General features: G+C 45.3%; 1 protein-coding gene across 1 annotated transcript; it reads right to left on the bottom strand.

Annotated features, from left to right (window-relative positions):
• Positions 1–2,267: 2,267 nt before the first annotated feature.
• On the bottom strand, positions 2,268–18,143 carry UBE2QL1 (ubiquitin conjugating enzyme E2 QL1). Its single transcript, XM_084216836.1, has 2 exons — positions 17,786–18,143; positions 2,268–2,483 (listed from the first exon to the last, which is right to left on the bottom strand). Exons 1-2 carry the CDS (start codon positions 18,137–18,139, stop codon positions 2,352–2,354), a joined length of 486 nt encoding a protein of 161 aa, XP_084072962.1. The 5' UTR covers positions 18,140–18,143; the 3' UTR covers positions 2,268–2,351.
• Positions 18,144–20,380: the final 2,237 nt, after the last annotated feature.

Raw genomic sequence — 20,380 nt, 5'->3', positions numbered from 1 at the left:
GTTTGAGGGAAGTGGTAGCAATCCACCCACAACGTTCCTTTTAGCTAACCCTTTAATTAAATATTAAAGATATGGTTCTCAGGAAGATTTAAAATAACCCACTGACAGAAAAAAAGAGAGAGGTTAAAAAACAGCAGAAAATTAAATAATTCCCCTCCAAAAGACTTACCACACCTTCATGCTGTTTTTAACATTATTTTACTGTGCTGATGAGGGAAGAGCTTTTCTGAAGGGAAATTACAAACCTTATGATTTCCAGTGCTAGATCACTCTCTATGTTCTCAGGGAGTCCTGCTAGGAATGACAAATAATTTGATGCTTAACTAAACATACCAGTTCCCTGTTCCACAAGGGAGAGCAAAGAAAGTTTATAAAAATTGAGATAGTGAATACTTAAAATGTTATTTCTCACTCAAAAGACACATTCTGCTGCTGGATGCACAGAACTGATATGCAGTTTGAGAGGAAAAGTACATATATACACTGTTTATAGCCTTGTTTCCAAGCATAAAGCAGAGTGAGATAAATGGCAGCAAGATCTGGGCAGATTTGTGGTACCAAGCCTTTCTCTTTGTAGCTGAGTTAAGGTACACCACAAAAGATCAGAGGAGAAAGAGAAGTGACTACTGATGGAGATCAGAAGTGCAAGAAACCAGGTTCTTGCAGTGCCCACAAAACTGAGTGGCTCTGACCTGCATATTCCTTTTGGTGAAGGCTTTGATTATTTTTCTCTCTATCTAGCTGACAAAGCTCAACAGCCTCACTGAACGGCGTCTTTTCACCACCACTGCAAGAATATCTGCTCCGCTGCTTCTTCTCTTGTGTTTGAACTCCATTGTACTCCTTTTGTTCTTCTATGCTGCATGTGGTTTTAAATCAAACTCCAGACCCCCAAGCTCTCTGTACAGTCTCCAATGTTGCTGTAATACAAACAGAAACTGGTCAACCATTTCGATTTGTTCTTGTGTTAGCCGTATAATGGAAAGTGCTTCCAAACACACACTGCCTTCCCCCTCCAAATCAGTCTTACAATCGATACTGTCCTACTTTCAATTAAAATACCACCACAACAGATACATCTATATGGTGCTTAGAATCTCACAACAGAAAACCCATTACTTTGAATGCAAAAGCTGGCCAAAATGATTGAATTCCCGAGGCAGCAGAAACGATACTGGTGATTTTATTCAGCACGTGTCCAATATGATTTTCCATTCGGAATCCACATTTTTTAATGCTTTTCTATACCATTCTTAACATTACCTTCAGATTTTATGGAGTCCCTCAGAAAGTTGTTTTTTTCAATTTGTTTACCAGAAAACTTAAATTTTAATGATTAAATAATAGGACATTTATATACATCAGTGGGTTTTCTCAGATACTGGGCTCTAAGTACATACAATGTCTATTGAGTAAAAATAAAAAAGAAAAATTCCAGTCATGCAAATCATCTTACAAACCATGTTCCATTTGACTTGAAAATTTTTACTCTGTTACTGGCATATCATTTCAAAATTAAAGGTTGCTTTGTCCATTTCCACTCATTTGTTCTGCTGCTTTGAAGAACTGACAGGCCACATGCTACTGCAGAAGGTACCGCCAGGGTAATCATTTTTCTGCTACCACGGACCAACCCCTCTGAGCCCTGGTGTGGACGTGTTTTAAAAAACCACCTAACCTTCAGCTAACTGCACTGGGTTATTTCTGAACAGCACATCACAATATCAGCACAGAGAGCACATTGTAACCGGTTGGGTGATTCCACTTAATAATTTTTCAACACTAGGACCTTTCAGCATTTTAATTCTGGTTTCATTTATGAATTAAAGGTCATATATAGAGCACAAATGAGGTCTAAATTTAGTCACAGCAGACCACAGTTCCACATAAAGACAAATCTTCAAGTTATGTTGACCTGCTAGGAGACAAAGATAAAACAGCACAGCAAACATGTACCTGCAATGCACTGCTTCCCTATTAAATATTAACTGATTCATTTACATTTAAATGAACTGAGCAGTAATGGATAGACTTTCCAGTACTGCTGTTTGGTGCTGCTGTCATGGAAAGAAGCTGAAGACAATGTGGGCTGTATGGGGGCAAATGACGCAATCTCAGCATCCGCTCAAGTGACTTCAATGATGACCATTCTCCAGTCTTGAAATACAATCCTACACAGCATTTTTTTCTCTCCCTCTGTAAACACATCTGTTCATAAATAACTTAGATGTCTCCTTGACATTCATGGTATGTAACTGAAGCTGAAGTAGAAAAGGATGGGCGGTGTACAGCACTGAGGAGATGTCACAGTACTTTTGTTCAGCATTTTTGTCAAGTGCAGGTTGCTACCATCAGCCATCAGAGACGGGCGGGGTGACCCACCCATATTTTTCATGGGTCTTCACCAAACTCTTAAATGTTGCTTCAGCTTCCTTTCGACTGAATGACTTTTTTGATTTGCCAGCTTTTCTGCAGATACGGCCCTGCGCCAAACACAAAAAAGAAAACCTTCATTAAAGATGTGAACACGCATCTGGAAACCACAGCTTAACTTTTCAACTCATCAGGACGAGAGGCATTCACTCGCGGGTTGCAGCAAGCATAGTCCGCAAACCTGACCAGAAAAATGCATTACCAGAGATGATTTAAAATGATGTTCAGTGAACGGGTAAAAAGGTGGGGGGAAAAAACAAAAAAAGAAAGAAGGCTGTTCCTTCCCGGCGAGCCCCTGCCTGGCGCGCTGCCCGTGGCTGCTGCCGCGGCCGTGCCTCGGGGCTCGCCTCCCTGCCGGCCGCTCCCGGACCCCCCCGGCATTCCGGGCTCGCCGTGAGGCTTCTCCTGCCCGGCCCTCCTGGCCAGCCCCGCCGGGGACAGCCCGGCCGAGAGCGGGCTGCCCCAGCCTCGCCCCGCAGGGACGCCAGAGATCACATCCATCCCGCGGGACGCACTCCATCCTTCTTCCTGCCACCTACCTACCCGTGAGAAACCAACAGCTCTGCCCTTTCTAAAAGGAGAGCCTTAAACCAACTTGCTTCCATCTTAAAGCCAAAGTTATAATTTGTTTATTATCCCTTCATGCCATGATAATGAATGAAAATATACTCATTTGCATATACTGTATTTTTATTACCCTGCTATTATTATTTTACCTCTAGCTGCACAGCTGTATGAAAATTCAAATCCTTGTTTGGCAGTAGAGACTTTTACTGAGTTATCAATATCTTACCTTATTTTTCACACTGGTCTGTGTCAATTACCAACCAACAGAGATAAAAGAAAGAATTATCGCTGCAGATTAATACCACTCTACAACAATGAATACCTTTAAACAAAATAATTAAAATAAAATAAATACCTTTAAAGTATTTATGCCTACTGGATTTGTTACAAAATAGAAGTATATTAAAGTCACTAGTCTAATAATTTTAGTAATTTTTTGATAGATTGCACTGAAAGCCTTTTTAACAATAAATTGTATTTGATGAGGGGATACCATATTACAGTGTTACAATTATTAAGAACCACGTTAGTATGTTATCATTATTCTGTTCAACTTAGTATGTTCTCATTTTTTTCTGTTCTTTAGCTCAAAAATCATCTTTTGCTTCCCTGATTTTACTGTCAATTTGGAATTTAAACAAAAAATTGGCATTTGCAATAGGATGCAACAAATACTGAGAAAATAGTCAGGTATATCAGGGGAAGAAAAGGGAGAAAATGGGAAAAAATAGAACAAAATCTGTCTTTGGAGTATCAAATTTACTTTTACAGGCTAGAATGAGTAAGATTAGTCTGCAGTGTGGACAAACAGTTTCTTTCTAGAAAGCTGTCACAATATTGCAGAGGCTCTTTTGTGTTCAGCCCTGCTCCTGTTACAGCAAAACTATGGACACATGAAAGAAAAAGCTGTTTTCTACTCTTGTTTTAACAAATAATTTTTCAGTGCAGTTTGAGTGGTCTCTCAGAGCACACCTTAACCAAAGATTACGAACACCCTCCAATTTATACCCATTTGTTTTTCCCCAAAACCTCTGTTTTACCTGCCAATGCTTTTCCTAACCTTTCTCCCTAGCTTCCATTTACAGACTAGAAATCTATTTCCTCTTTAAACCCCCTTGATAGACCAAACAGCATGACACCTTCTACATTTCCACACAAATTCAGCAATTAATATGTCCCAGATAAGGATGATCTGAATGGTTCTCAACTGAGTCCTGATCATACATTTTCTTAGAAAATCTCATTTTTAGTTGTGACAGATGGAATAATTAAATAAAGCTGGGTAACATATTTTTACAATTTTATTCAATAATTATAATACATAATTATATCATATATAATTATAAATCATAATTATTCTGCAGGAGTATTTTTGTTGTTACAAAACATTGTGTAATTTCTTCCTAATCTGAGGTTTTGTTGGAAGCACACTCAGAGAAACATAGGAAAAGAAAAAACCAAGTGCAACAGAAGATTAAATCAGCACAGAAAATGCTGTCATCAAAATCTCACCGATGAAATACTTTTGAAAGTAAAAATAAACTTACTCTCCTGCTTAATTTCTGGATTAGATCCGTTTGTCATCTCCTGTGTTTTGCACATTATTTTTTATCCTTTAAGGCTTTGATACCTTTCTGAATTATATACATGGCACTAGGACAGTATGATTCACATCTCACTCAGCTTTTACAAAGTAATAATACTAAGCTGTACCTAGAAGTAGGACCTTTGCATTGTGAACAGTTCATGTTTAGAGTTGATTATGTACAGCTTTCAAGCAGGAATGTAAGAATTCTCTGGTGTTGTAATGATGTGGATCATCACATCATGTAAAATGTTACTGGAGCCATATCAGATGAAAGGAGCATCATTTCATGAGTTTGTTCTGAACCCTTTCTGTTATTAATGCAACAGATCATTAAATCCTCTTCCACTCCGGTACCATATACAGGTTGTGAACTGCACCATCAAAGGCCAGCTAATTCTACCCTGCTGCAGTCCATGTATTTCTATGCTTATACAGGAACCATGGGTGGCATGGTCAGCACTGTCTCTTATTAACCAATATCCTGTCAGCTGTTTATAATCTGGATAAAATTTAACCTCCTAGACTGAAAGTTTCCCTATTTGGTGCCTCAAGTAAACCTGGGGTAAAAAGAAAGAAGGCTGGAATTTCACTTGACCAACTTCAGATGTTTTCAAGCCTATACTTGGGTGGTATTTACTGTCCTTTAGTTTTTTAATCTGCTGATTAAATCTACTGATTTAGATAAAAATCTACTGATTTTTAGTTTTTTGCCATTCCCCAAAAAATTCTTCCCAAATTTAAGTAAAAAATGTCATTTTGGACGCAATTATAGAAGAAAGTGTCAAATGTTTTACTGGGCACCGCTACCAGCCCTGACTACAGTTTATTTTCAGCCTGCTACTTAAACATGCAGTCATTTTAACTCTGGGCAGGAGCCTGTGAGCTGCTGCATTCTGTAAACATGGCAGCGATGGTAAATACAGTATGTGAATATGTGCTGTCCACAGCTCTGTCAGGCACAACTACATTTTGACCAATCCCCAAACCACATGTGTCACTACTGCCAGGGTAAGGAATACAGATCATTTGCATGGCCAGTGTTTTTTGATCTGTTCAGCACCACATCAAAGAAAGATATCAAACTGGTATCTGAACAAGATCAAAACATTCCACAAGAGGTTAAAAACAACAGCAAAACCCCAAGAAAGCCTTTCATAAAGATATCACTGTCGACTTCAGCTCTGAGAAGTCGCACCAGGAGCTTATTTAAATACTTGCAATACTTTCAGACACTCGCAGAGCGCCTTTCATAAAGGGATAACTGAAAACCTAATTAAAGAGTTGGAGAGAACGTTTCAGATTTTGCCATCTGCTGTGACTTCATGTACTTATCAAGATATAATTTTAACAAGCTTGAAACATATGAAAGGTGAAAGCAATGCCACAGCACCCAACTGGTTTTTATGCAGCCGCGCTGAAGCGCAGGGGGACGTGTGCTGCGCTCAGCCTCCTCCCTCGCTCGTGCTCCTGCTGCGGCCAGCCTGAGTGGCACAGCGAGCACTCGCACGCCACTCACCCAGGCTTTGCCCAAACTAATGAGCCTGCACAAGCAGCTGATAAAACATCCAGTCTATAACCCTGATAACGGCGGGCAGAAAGATCTCCTGGAACACGACCTGCTGTGGGCAGCCTTCTCAGGACCCTGGCCGTACCAAGGGACCAACCACTGCCTCCTGCCATGCCCAGCAAAAGACCCAAGGTAAATCTCATGTATGCTTTGTCCCCCTGTCCTGGTTTCAGTTGTAATAGGGTTCATTTTCTTTCTAGTAGAAGTGGTGGTTTGGATTCAGCATGAGAATGATGTTGATAACACCCTGATGTTTTAGTTGACGCTGAGCAATGCTCACAATAAGCCAAGGATTTTTCACAGTGCCTCGTACTCTACCAGTGAGCAGGTGCACCAGAAGCCAAGAGGGAACATGGCCAGGACAGCGAGCTGAACTGGCCAAAGGGATGTTCCACATCACAGAACATCATGCCCAGTACATTAACTGGGGAGAGTTGGCTGGGAGGGGCCAATCACTGCTTCGGGATGGGGCTGGGAATCTGTCAGTGGCTGGTGAGTAATGGTATTGTGCATCACTAGGTTTTCTTGTGGGCTTTTTTTTTTTGTCTCTCTGTCTTTAATTACAATTTTTTGTTATTATTATAATTATTAGTATTATATTTTACCTAGTTTCAATTATCAAACTCCTCATCTCAACCACAAGTTTTTACTCTTTTTTCTGATTCTCCTCCCCAGACAGGGGATGAGGTGGGGGAGTGACTGTGTAGCATTTGGTTGGCAGCTGAGGTTAAAACATGACACATTCACATCTATGAACCTCTGTGGGCAAATCTGGCAGCTTCTCTACTTCCAAGGGATGCCACAGTAGTCTCTGTGAACACATCTCCCCTTCATAATGCTCTGTGACACTGAAGCATATCCTCAAAAATATCCAACTCAACAACTACACGAGCTCTTTAAACTCTGTCAGTACCACTGTCAGCAATGTGCCATGTCAATTCTTCCCCAGCATCACCAGATCACAAAGTAGTCCAAAGACAGTTACGTCCTGTACAAAAACCAAACATGAAGCCTGAAACTCTTGAGCCCACTCTGACCATATATTTACCCACAGCGGGCCTACAGCGTAATGAAAAGCAGTCTTGCCATTTCTTCTGGTGCTTCCAGAGTCAGGACAGTCTCAAGAGGATTTCTCTGGGCAAACGGAGTTCCCTCTCTTGTCAAATAAATGATTGTAGCTCCCAGATCCAAACCCAATGATTTTAGGACAGTACCAAGTGTGCTGCCATGTGTGCCCTATTGGCATTCTCTAGAAAGACGGGACTGTGTAACAGAGGTCACCCTTCCACAGGATCATACAATTACCAAAAGAACTGTCTGGAAGGGACCTGTCTCTGGTGGTCTCCAAGTCCAGCTTAAACACTTGGAGCTGAACTGCCAACACAGGCCAGCTGTGGCACTGCACAGCCAGGTCCTGAACCCTTCAAGGTTGTGCTCAGTCTACTCCTGATGCCACCCCCTGCTTTATTAGGTCCCAAATTTTCAGAGCTTTAGTGTACACAGCCGTGAGCCCTTACAGGGCTGATATTATTGTGGAATCAATGTAAGCTCCTGTGCTGTGGATCTCTGAGGTGCCACAGCAAACCTTCAGTCATATCCAGGCATTTTACCTGGACCAGCTAACAAAAAGCTGTGTAAATTTCCAGTAGTGCGCAGCTAAGAGACTCAGAAGCAGGCAAACCTTCATGTTAGCACGGCTCTTAACACAATCTCTTCAGCCCTGTGTACTTTCATTAGTCCTGGCAATGCAAATAACTCCAGGTTGGTCTCCCAAGGGCAAATCGCACAAGCCTTCTGCACGTGAGGCTAACCTTGGCCCATCATGTAAGCCAGCATAAGGACATACGGATGGCTGCAGTTCCCTTTTCTGCCTCCATCTCTTAACAGATCTCTACAGCAGGTTCTGCTGACCCAACCCTAGGTAAATGTCAAGAGATGGAAAATAAGCAGAGAGAGAGAAGCGCACAAAAGACTGCAGAGAGTCACTATGCCAGACATGGCATCTATGGCGATCTCTCCATGGACAGGAAGATGATCCACAATGATATGCCCATTTTCCAATTCTGTTGTGCCAGGTATCTCCATGTATGACACAAAATCCATGGATTTCCTAAATATTGAAGCATGCTATGAGTTTCCAGTATATAACATGTTCCATAATGTGCCAGTGACTAATGGCTTTGGGCCCCAACTATTCTATGCAAACACAGTGAAACATTTTCTGATAAGGAACAGAGGCACTCAGTGCTCAAGCCTGAAACAGCCTTATCCTAGAATATTTAAACAAGCTTTCAGAGGAAAATATTTCCACTGGCTTTAGAGAGGCATTCAAAAGCAGAGCGATGCTGAAGTGAGTACTGTCATGCTCTCAGTGCAGTGATTGCAATGTGTCACAACATCGCTGTTAGAGCGCAATATACACAGTCTCTCCCCCCAATTACATGGTTTATATAATTTTTTTCCTTCGTGTACTGATGAGGCACAGTTAATCACGTCTCAAAAACTGCACACAATTTATATTGCACTGTATATGATTATTAGCTACGGCTAAAGTAAAGTGGTATAGAAAGTGATACAAATAATGCTGCAGCATAAGTGAATTAAAACAAGGAGGTTTTCCTGCAAATGTGTAATTTCCAAAGCAGTACTTCCATGCCTTTTTCGGTCTCCTTTTTAAGAATAATCCATAAGAAAAGTGAAAACATGGCAAGTTCTGGCTTTAAAGCATCCTATAAATTGTGCCTTCTGGGAGCATAACTGTTCTTTGTCCAGGAAAAAGAAATCTGAGTTGCAGCTGAGTAATTATTCATGCTCATTTGTCTGTGCCAGTAGCCTGGTGCCAGTAGCTCTTAATCGATACAAACACTTACAGCCCCAATCTCTGTCTGACAGCTACAGAGCACTGTGCTGCTCTCCCTCACCTCTCCCTAAGTCACACCGAGCTGGCAGCTTGATTTCAGCACAGATGAGGGTTAAGAAACTCCCTCCCTGCATTTTATGGGTGGGACAAACTCTGTGCTGGCAAAAGAATAAGAAAATTTGGGTGGCTGGCTAACATTATTGGTGACTCAAGCATCTCCAGGGCTGAAGGTATGACAACATAGTGGGCTTCTGTCAAAAGAGACAGTCCCTGTTCCCTCCCACTAGAAGGGCACTTGCTAGTCTAGGTGACAGAGGGATGTTTTCTCAGCTATGTATTCTGTCTTTTGCTGAGCTCCCTGGACTACCTAAATGTGGAATCAGGCACCGGCAGAGTTCCTGAGGGCCAGTCCAGGTGAGAAGGCTGGGAACATGACAGCAACTCTGCATAAGCCCACCAGTCCTCCACATCAGGAACCTGAAGCTACCCCAGCAAAACATAGTCATTGGTGTGAACCCAACAAAAGCAAAGCCAACCCAACCATCCTTTGTGACAGGCTGTAAAGACAAAGGCACCACAACAATGCCTATCTTCACATTCCCCTAAGTTTTACAATGGTAAAACAAAAAAACAAAACCCAAAAAACCAAGAGCAAAACAGTAGTAAAAAGCAGGTTGCCTCTGGGAACATCTAATCGAGTTAAACCCAAATTTAGTAAGATCAGAGTCACAAGTGGATGTGCTTTTCTGCTGCTATTTATATGAATGTGCCAATCTCTTGACTGCAGTATGTTTCATACTGATGCACATGGACATCTACTCAGAGAGTCCTCTGAGTGCTTCAAGCACATATCCTCAAATGACCTTTGGGTCATTTATAAGTTCATCTGTACTTTATGTGTGGGAAAGAGGACTATAGTGAAGTTATATGACTGCACCTGAAGTCAGTGGCAAAACCTGGAAGGTAAACTCAGATCACCTTTTCTCAGGCTAAGTGCTCCAACCTCCTCCCACAAATAATTATAGAACACTTCAATATCATGTATATTTTAATGGAAATAATATGATCAAATTCACAGAAAATTTAATATTTCTAGAAATTAATAGAAAATTTGAAAAACTAATAACATCAATTTCTTCTGTTTCCTGAGGCTTTGGCTTTTTCATGGACATGTATCATGGAAACCAGCCCTTCTTTACTGCAGCTGGGGGCTTTTTACCACTTGTAGCACAAGCCTAGAAACAGGAGAAATACCAAGTCATTCCACAGCTCATAAAGCCTGACTATGACAAGCATCTGAGCTCCGGGCCATCTCATAACACAGGCTTATGCCTTCCTTCCTCGGGTTTATTTTCACTCATCTTTGAATGCAGGTTTGGGATTATAGCTGACTTGTAACTCTATCAAGGAGTCACTGCAGAAGTTCCATGGGCTTTGGAGAGGCTGTGCAGCAAAGGATTAAATCAATGAGAATCATCGATTTTAACAAAGCAAACGCACAAGATCGCGAAGCAGATAAAAAGACATTTTCCAAGGACAGACTCTGCACGTGCACGAGGCAGGCATGCATCTGCCATGCGGGGTTGAGGACGGACATGCCTGATGTATCCTTCCTCAGTGTGACTTTGAATGGGAATGGGGCGAATCTGGCACCTTGATCCTGTTTCAGAAGAGGAATCACCTGAACATCTGAAGGGTGGTACCCACTTCCCTGTTCTGTGCACACTGGCAAGGGCTACAAATTCACTTTCATCAAAGCACACCTACGCTTCTCCCTAGCTCAGGCACTTTCCCCAGTGCAGTGCCCTTTTCACTGCAAGCCAGGTTAGGTAACAGTATAACATCCTTCCTGTAAAGCTTGTCCTGATCTTTCAGGATCTACTCAGTTACTGCTGTTTCCAGAAGGAGTTAAAGGCCAACACTGTGTAATGCTCAGCAGCCTCCAGAAATGACCTGTGGAGTACAACACAGACCAGACCCCGCACTTTCAAAAAATACAATGATATCCATAAGAAACCTGCTATTCCATTTACAAGCGCAACAACTGGATCCTGTGCACCTTACAATTAGGACACATTTTGAGCCATTCAGCCAGCATAACTACCACAGCATCTGAGGTTCTCCCCGTTTAACTGCAGAGGAATCGCACCCAGCAATCCTCCCACCGCCCATCTCCCTTTGCACTGAATGTCAGCATTACCTTTTTTGGCATTCACAGGAGAAAACTGGAAACTGCATGTGAAGGACTAAATACGTCAAGGAAAAGAAGAGCCCTTCACTGACTCCCTCACCAGCCCCAAGGAGCTGAGAGAGGAAAAAGAAACGCAGTAAATATTATGTTACTTAACCAGCGTCCCACTTTGTGAGAGCAGATGCCCACAGGGGGCCATGCCACGGATCATGCCTGGCAATCAGACTCCCAGCATATAAGGAGCTGAATTACTGTGGAGTTACAAATCTTCAATCTGGAAGTATCCGGTCATGCATGGAAATCCCTGGGCATTGTGTGGATGCTAGGAAAGCTGTGTATTTTCAAGGCTAGCCTTTAAAAGGAAGAGTAAATCTTCCTCACAATAGAAAGTGGGTTATTTAGGTTACTCCTTCAGGACATCACCCTTCGTGACTAGGCTTTCTGCATTTGAAAAAATACAATTTTCAATGAAGTATCTGACAAAGTACCCCAATGGTGTATGGTTCTCTCTGCCTGAACGCTCACACTGAAGAAAATAAGCACTTCTTATATAATTCAGGGAAGAAGAACCTTGCTCTTTTCAGCAAATTCAATTTTCTCACAAAATCCAAAGCCACAATTCTTTCAAATTTTTATTCCGGAGATCAGCTAAGTCTTGCCAAGAAGAATAAAAGGGTGTTTTAAAATTAGTAATTTGGCTTAATTTAAGGATTTAGTTTATTTGATAACTCTTTTAACTGCAATAGGGATAGTTGAAAGTATTTTAAAATTTTCATTTTTATGCTGTGAAGGAGAAAAATGGAGATTATGTTCCCTCTGCTTTTTAAAAGAATTAAACCAACCTCCTATTTCAATGGTTTGGAATCCCTGTGTCTTCATTCCTCTCAGCAGAATATATTTGCATAATAATAATGGATGGTCAGAACACCAATATATCAGAGTACACATGAACAATTATTTTTTCTAGCCCATTTATCAGGCTCAGCATCTCAATACATATGCTCCCACTTAAACTTCAGCTTCCAATCCTATGTTTCTCAAATGAAATGAAGGAGACATCTTAGAAGGCAAATAGACCTGAATTTCCTCTGTAAACAAACAATATTCTGTTATCTCTTTGGCCCAGCATTTATACCTTTTTATGGGAAACAAGTCCCCTAACACAGTTTTGGTCTCCTCTGTCATCCTTGTATATGAGTCGATGTTTTTCACCCCTGGACCTAAAGCAACATTTCCCCTCCTGAGGATAACCATAATCACTTGCTCAGGCAACTAATCAGAAGCAAAAAGTAAAACAATTCAATTTTTTAAGGGCCTAATAGGATACAATGGCTACAAATAATTCAGAGACCACTGTGCTCTCTGTACATTTCTGCAGCCTTTGAGATTAGCTGATTTATTCATGGCTACAGTCCTCAAACCCAGCATCTGGAGTATGAAAACCCATGGATCTGCAATTAATTTCTGCTATACATATTTGAAAGACCTGGAGTCTGCTGACCTCCTGGACACTGTGCAAGTCCCATCTGCTATCTGCTCGCTCACACTTTTGTTTGAAAGGATGAAGGGGGAGTAATTTAGACTATGATTAACAGCAACCTTCTGTAGCTGTTTGTCATAAAACAAGCCCATTTCTGCTGTTTTAATCTGGTAAAACTCAGCTGAGATATATTCAAATCTTTAAAATGTAAAGATAAATCTGTTCAATAGTCATACGAGGCACACAGCATTTGAAGCAGACAAACAGGGTCTCACTGAGGTATTTCTAATGCTGCAATGTGAAGGATCAAAAACATCAACAACTTTTATTTGAATTCAGGAACTTTTCTGATACAAAATTAAAGCTTAACTATAAACTATCTTTTGTTTTTTATCTAAATTATTATATAAAAGCCCACAACAGCAACAATACTCAGAATTAGGGGTACCCTGTTCCTATTGTAATACGTCCTGGCAAAATTTCTATGTTTCTTCGATTCCCTGCCGGAATCCTTAAAAATGTTTTATGTTCCTCCTATTCCCTGGAAGAACAAGAAATACGTCCCTCAAATGAAGACCTTTTTTCATGACAATCTGCAGAGCTGACAGTTACCTGACAGCTGCCTTTGTCCGGCAGTCCGGTCCCCAGCCTCCATGGACAGGACAAGGGACTTGTGAAAAAGAGGACAAGGCATCTACTGGTCAGCCCTACTGTGAGCTTACATCTGAAGTCCCCAAGGCATCAGGTGGAGCACTGTTGTTGCTCTTAAAAAAAGAAAAAAAACAAAACCCTGATGCATTACTTGGACACTGGTGTATATACTTTTGTCCTCTCTTAAGCATCCACCAAACCATTCTGTCCAGTGAGAAACAACATATCTATTAGAAGACACAAAACCCTCTCTTCCTTTTGGACAAAGTCGGCTCCTTTTCCTTTGGGACCACATCATCTACCATGTTTTCAAAGGAGAGAGATGACTCCTCCCTGAAACATGGGCATTGGTCTCATCTGTGTGCATTGTCACTCAGGAGAGCCATGATGAACCTCCTGCTGTAACCCGGTACCATTCCTCCTTCCTTCCTTTCTTCCATTATTAATATTATTGTGACAATGACACCATTATCTAGGAGCGGAGAGCAACTGACTAAATGTTAAACCTCTCCCTGAAATTATCAATAAATAATTTTAAAGGGCTAAGAAGGAGTAACACCCCATGGCCCACCTCCACGGCCTGGGTAGGCACAGAGAGACAGGCAAGGGAAGCTCTGCCTAGACAGACACATCGAACAGTTGCCTCCAGGACGATAAACAACTGGTATTTAAATTATTTCATTAGCATCACCCCACCTCCCTGGCTGGCACCCCAGCTCTGCAGCGGCTCACGGCGACTGTTTCGCTGGTTCAGCAGGGCCAAGTTCTTGCCTGTGATGACAGGAGCCAGCGAGCAGCTGACTGTGCAGGAAGCAAGTACAAAGTCATCCCTTTAAAAGCAAGGCTACAGTTGAGTTAAGGACAACACCAAGTTTTTTAAAACAGGATTCTGGATCCCAGACAGATAAACAGTCTTTGGCCTTTGATGTACTGAGAATTCCCCTCAAGATACTGACTAGAGCTGTGTGAATAATTGATTTTTCTCAGCTGAATAGCTGAAGCAACCAACCAAACAAACCCCAACTTGTTTGTTAATTAACATTTTTTCCTTGAAAACTGAGGGGAAAAAAAAGTTAAATTTGGGGCTGTTGAATTGTTATATTCAAACAAAAGTCACCTCTCTTTCATTTTGAAGATTTTTATTTACAGACAAAAAAAATCTAAAAAAACCAATGCTAGATTCATGATGGGAAGCTAGGGTGTGCATCCCATAAGGTAGGGTATCTCTCAAGCAAGGTCACCAGAGGTGTATGGTTCCTGCTTGATGAAATCTAGAGAAACAGCCACCCTGCTTTAAAATCCAAGCCCTGGGAGATATGCTCAGGTGTGGAAACTTGGACACAGGTTTTGCCACTTACAAGTGCAATGCTGAAAAGTAACAGAAAAGTGCTAACTCTTAATTTCTCTGCTACACATTAAAGTTTCTATACAGACACAACTCCTGAGTGACATCCCATGAGATGTCAGAATGACTTATCTCAATTTCTCTTCTACTCTGCGAAAAAGTCTGTGAAATCCGTGAAAAAACTTCTGAGTTTGTCAAGAATCTTAACCGTCTGAAAATGTGTTTTCAATGTTACTTTTATCTGCTTTCGGATTGCTTTGTCAAAAAACAGAAGATCATACATGCTCACAGCTACTACTAGCTCAACCAGGAGACCAAGAAGTGCTGTTTCCCTTTGAAGAACCAGCAGAGAATGACAGTGCCACAGCTAGCTCAGCAAAATGGGACTGACGAGAAATGTCTAATGAAATGAGCCACCTTGGTTCCATCCCCTGAACTGCCCCAAGGAGGAAGGTGTGCCAGCAGAACACTCAGCCCTGCCCACTCACACTGGCACCCGTGCCAGCCAGGCGCACTCTTGGATGCGTCACAGGCTGGAGTATTCATGGTGATTTCATGCTAAATCACTGCTGGGAACCAGTGACATTTCTCTGGAAGGTCCCTTTGACTCACTGGTGGCAGCAGTGCCCCATGTCCCACTCAGCCTGATGGCTGCTGCCATTTGCTCGGGCAGATTCATTCTGAGGCGATGGAGAATGGCCCTCACCCTTCCAGCCTTGCTGATGAACTGCATCTTGAATATTTCATGCTATTGCAGGTTGCAGGCAGCTTACAGAAATTACACAATTAACCTGGTGACAGCCATGGCTATTTGTTTGGGACGGCTCCTTGCAGGCACCACGACTGCCCATGGCATGGCAGGAGCCACCCAAACCCAGCCACACAGCGCTGGGGAATGCAGCACCTCAGCCCTCGATGCTCCGTCGGCTCCATCTTTACTTTTAAAAACTAACCAGTCTAAAGTGGATCACCTGTAAAATGAAACAGGGATAGGGGAGCGCCAGCCGTATTTTGAGCCCTATTATGCAATGGAGTGGGGATTACATAACGAGGGGAGTGCAATTACAGAAACGTGGCTCCCATGACACAGAGCCCAGCTACGGTGACAGGCCGGCAAACCCATCACAGGCAACATCTCTCTAACCCAGAAAATAAATGTATTGACTGTACTGCCTAATAACCTTTCCACTTGGATTGAACAATCTCAGAGGTTGACACGTGCCATGTTATATCAATTTAACTACTAAGTTACTGTCAGCAGTTTATTTCTGCCCTTTTTTAAAATCCCAGTTGTCTTTCTGTCATAATTGACTTTGCAAGCTTCTGGAAGAATGTTATTGAAACTCTTGCTTTTTAAACGTGTTTATTAATGATGCACACATAAACATCCTCTGGTAATCAAAAATTGCTACCACTTTCTGGAAATCTCTTAAGTGTTTTAGAGAAGAAAACTGTCAGATTATATAGCTGAGAAGTTATTACTAATAAAACAATACAGTGCTTCTCTTGACTGAGCCATTTTATGATCCCAATAAATATTCACTGAACCCCTTTAACATTCAACACCTCAGAAAGAGGTTGAATTGGTACAAAATGAGAGAATTTAGCGACGTCCTTCTAAACTCTTGTAACAAATAACAAGAACTATGACCTGTCTAAAAAGTGACAGGTTAACAAACAGTGTAATGCAGTAAGAACGGCTACAGAATTTCAACGTACCTCAGCCTCTGTGTTAATTAAAACTTTTTTTTTTTTCCTCTTGGTAGATGTTTTTTTAATATCCCAAGGTGACCTAGGAAACTTGACCTCTTCAAATGAAGTACAGAGAAAAATACTATCTGATTTAAAAAGAAAGGAGGAGTAGGCCCAAATAGGTTAAAGGGAGGACATGCCACTTACAAAAGAGCCTGTTGAAAAATCAAAATTAATTTCAGTCTTAAGAAGAAACAAACCTTTACTTCTGCTCAGGCAAGCAGTTCTACAGAAGCAACAGGAGTAACCTCATTTCTAAGCAAATAAAGTATGTTATTATTTACTCTTTCCCCACCTCCTTGCCAAGATATAAATTTAAGTTACTTTGTATAATTTACTGACAGACACGGAGCTGTGCAGCTCCCCCGAGTTCAAGGGCATTCACGAACAGGAAAACCACCCTGTCACAGCCATGTGTGCACTGCCCACTATAATACAAAGGGTAATATAAGGCATAAAGAACTACTGCCTACCAGCAATATTCGCCCATTTATTAAAAAGGCTTATGAAATATTTCTCTTCTATGGATATTCTGCAGGAGAAAAAGGGGGGGGAAAGGCAGCATGAAATGCAGCGATTCAGGTCAGACGAGATCCTCTGCCGGGGAACCGATCATCTCCTTTGAAGAGGAGAGCTGGCAGGAACCGTCTGGCGGCTGCAGCTGCAGCACCTAGCCCAAATTACTTGTTCCTTTCGGGCCGGACGATTTGAAACCTGTACAAGTTTGCCAGCAGCTCGGGCAGCGACTCCCGGCGTGACCCCGCGACACACCTCAGTGCAGTGTGCCAGGCCCCAAAGCCGGGGTCGCCCCTCGTCCCCGGAGGGATGCTATGCGGGACAGCACAGACAAAGACCTGGGGGCAGCAGCTCCAGCGTCGCGCCCTCCGCCAGCGGCAGCATTGCACGCAAGGCACCAGCGAGTATGGCCGACTGCTTGGTGAAGGGCAGGAGGCACCAATCTCAAATCCCACTGGAGCCCGGAGAGCCCCCTTTTGCTGTGGGGCGAAGGAGGTGCCCATCAGGGGTAAGGAGCACGATATCCCGGCGTGCCACAGGCGGCAGAGCCAGGCACAGGCACAAAAGCCGGGCGGGAGGACACGACGGATGCATGTGCTCCTCGTCCCTCCAAGATGCCCCGCACCTCTGCCGTACCTGCCGGAGAAGGGACCCCGGAGCCAAACACGTGTGTCCCTGCCTTCGCCCCACCGGTAACACCAGGTACTCGGGGAGGCCCGGGCCTGGTGGCGGACAGCCGCGGGTTGGCCACCTTTGGGGTTCCCACCCGAACGCCGCTCAGCCCCGCACCCCGAGCGATGAATGCGTGTGCTCCTCCCCGAGCAGGGAGCCCTACCTGCCCCTTGACCAGGCTGGCGGCGAACTGCCTCATGACGGCCTCCACGGTATAGGCGCTGGACCAGCCGCGGGGGGTGAGCAGCTCCATGCAGATGGCCCCGCCATCCAGGACGTAGCCGTTCTCCAGGCGGGGGCTAAGCACCCTCATGAAGGGCGGCGAGAAAGGGAAGTTGTCGGGGAAGGTGAGGTTGAGCAGGATGTACTCCGTGTTGGTCTCCTTCATGTCCTGCCACAGCACCGAGTCCTTGTCCACCTGGTGCAGCTTCACGTTCCAGTCGAAGAGGCTCTCGTCCACCAGCTCCACCGAGATGAAGCGGTCGCTGAGCCGCGCGATGTCCTGCAGCTCCTTCATCAGCCGCCGGGTCCGCACCTGCGTGCAGTGCTGCTGCCGGCCCGCGGGCACCAGCGCCGCCGGCCCCGACCCGCACCCGGGGCCGGAGCCGGGGCCGGGTCGCTGCGCCGCCTCCTTGCCGGCGCCGGGCTCCCTGCCCAGCTCTCGGGGCTTCTCCCGGCCGGCTCCCGAGCGCGCCTGCTGCGGGGGCTGCTTGGCCGGCTCCGGCGCCTTCTTGTTCTTGTGGCCCCCGGGGCTGCCCTCGCTGCTGCTGCTGCTGCAGCCGCCGCCGGGGGGGCCCTGCGGCTGCGGCTTGTTGCTGCTGTTCTTCTGGTTGCCTCTGCCGCGGAGCGAGGAGCCCTGCTGGCTGCTGCTGCGGTGGTGGTGGTGCTTGGGGTCCTCCGTGTCCCGGCTGTGCAGCCGGATCAGCCCGATTTTCCGCAGCAGAGTGGCCATGTTGTGCGCGGGTCTGCGATCCCTCCCGCCTCTGAGCACCGGTGGGGCTTTAGCGTGGTTATAATCAATTTAAAGCCCGGCTCGGTGGGTGTGCTGTTGGCGGGCGGGCGGGCGGCGAAGCGCCTCTCCGCCGGTCCGGGGCGCGGAGATGCGGCGGTGCCGCCGCGGTGCCGGAGGATGTGCGGCCGCCGCTCAAACGCCTCCCCTGCCTAGAGCTGCGGCGGGGAGCATTGCCGCAGCGGGGCTGCTTCCGCGGACATCACGGCCCCGCCGCCGTGGCCATGATCCCGTGAAAAGGAAGGAGGAGGAGGAGGGTGGTGGTGGGGGGGGAAAAGGTAGGAAGGAAAAAAAAAAATCCCCCAGCCTCCCGCACGGGAGAGCCCCCTCCCTCCCCCCGCACAGCGGCGGCGAAACCGCCTGCGCTGCAGATGGCTTCCCCGGCACCTTCGGATCGCGCTCGGCCGAGCCAATCCCCGGCGGCTCCCGGCGGGCCGGGCCCCGCGCCGCTCCGGGCGCCTCCCCCCGAGGCGGGCGGGGGGGTCGGAGCCCGCCCGCGCAGCCCCCGCCGTGCCCGCGGCGGCCCGCGGCGCGCTCGGCCCTTTGTTCGGGGAGAGCGGCCGCCCGCCCGGGCAGCGCCGCCACAGCCCCGCCGCACCCCCTGCGCGCCCGGCGGCACCACCGCTGCGGGGCTCGGCGGGGCGGCGGCCGGCGGGCAGCGCGGGGACCGTCCCACTCCGCCCCGCGCTGCGGCAACGGCCCCGCCGGCCGGGCGGGCCGGGGGCGGTGACGGCGGGGAGGGGCGCCGGGACAGACCCGCGGGTGCGTGGGCAGGTGTTGCACACTTACGTGTGTGTGCTCGCGTGTCGGCGCCCACACGGCCGGGAAACGAAACCGCGGTAGCTCCGCGCACGTGTGTGCGCACGGACAGAGACCGCAGCTAACGCAGAGACACAACAGCTCTGTGGTCATAAGGACACATGCATGGACGATGGCATATAAGTGCATGTGCATATATAGTTACACCTACCTGCCTAAACACGTGTAATCACATATGTAATGTCTATAAAAATCGATATATAAACGTGGTTACAAACACTTGTAAGTGGATAACGTGTATATGCGTGTGTGTGTGTGTGTGATGCGCATTTTGGTATTTGTTGTGTTGGGAACGATGGGACAATCTTGCTTCCTTCAGTACAGCAGATGTACATATCCCGTCCCTCCCCTCCAGACCAAGTAGGTCTGTTTTCCTGGGACTCTCTGTAGCACAGGAAGGAGCAGCTGATTCCCAAAATCTCTGTTCCCATAATCTTCTTTACCTTCAGAGACTGGAAAAGAAAAAAAATTACAAGAAATGCTTTGAATTGAGGAATACTGAAGGCAGGGCTCAAAGTGTGATTACATCAGTTGTGCGGAGGTTGTAAAGCAATAAGCAGTGTGTGCACATAGTAGCATTATATTCCATAACACATTTCCCAGTAAAGGATCTGGAGGTGGATCTCCTCTTGCTCCCTGAAGACTCCATAGAGCAATATCAGGAAATACTGGCAGAGTTGACCTCTGTGACAGCCACTGCTTCTCCATCAGTCTGCTTTGAACAGAGAGAAGATGAAGAAGGGCTGTGAGCAAACTGTCAGTGATGGCCTGGGAGGCCCAGGTGACACAACACTGTCCTTGTTTGCTCCTGCCCTCTGTCCTGTTGACCTTGCCAATCCAACAGTGTGATAACCCTCTGAGTTGCTCTGATCTTTTCCTGTGTGCAGATACCCAGATGGGTCTGTTGCAGGAGAGGTACCCCTGAGATCT

Source organism: Fringilla coelebs (assembly GCF_963513975.1).
Source record: "Fringilla coelebs genome assembly, chromosome: 1".
NCBI classification, from domain to species: Eukaryota; Metazoa; Chordata; class Aves; order Passeriformes; family Fringillidae; genus Fringilla; species Fringilla coelebs.
The sequence above is the reverse complement of the archived record's forward strand: the minus strand, read 5'-3'. Positions and strand labels throughout refer to the sequence as shown.

Excerpts from the sequence above, each read along its gene's own strand:
- UBE2QL1 (XM_084216836.1), bottom strand. The coding sequence starts at position 18,139 with ATGAAGGAGCTGCAGGACATCGCGCGGCTCAGCGACCGCTTCATCTCG. Across the intron at positions 2,484-17,785 it reads CCAGCCTGGTCAAGGGGCAG|GGCCGTATCTGCAGAAAAGC; the intron begins GTAGGGCTCCCT and ends TGTTTGGCGCAG.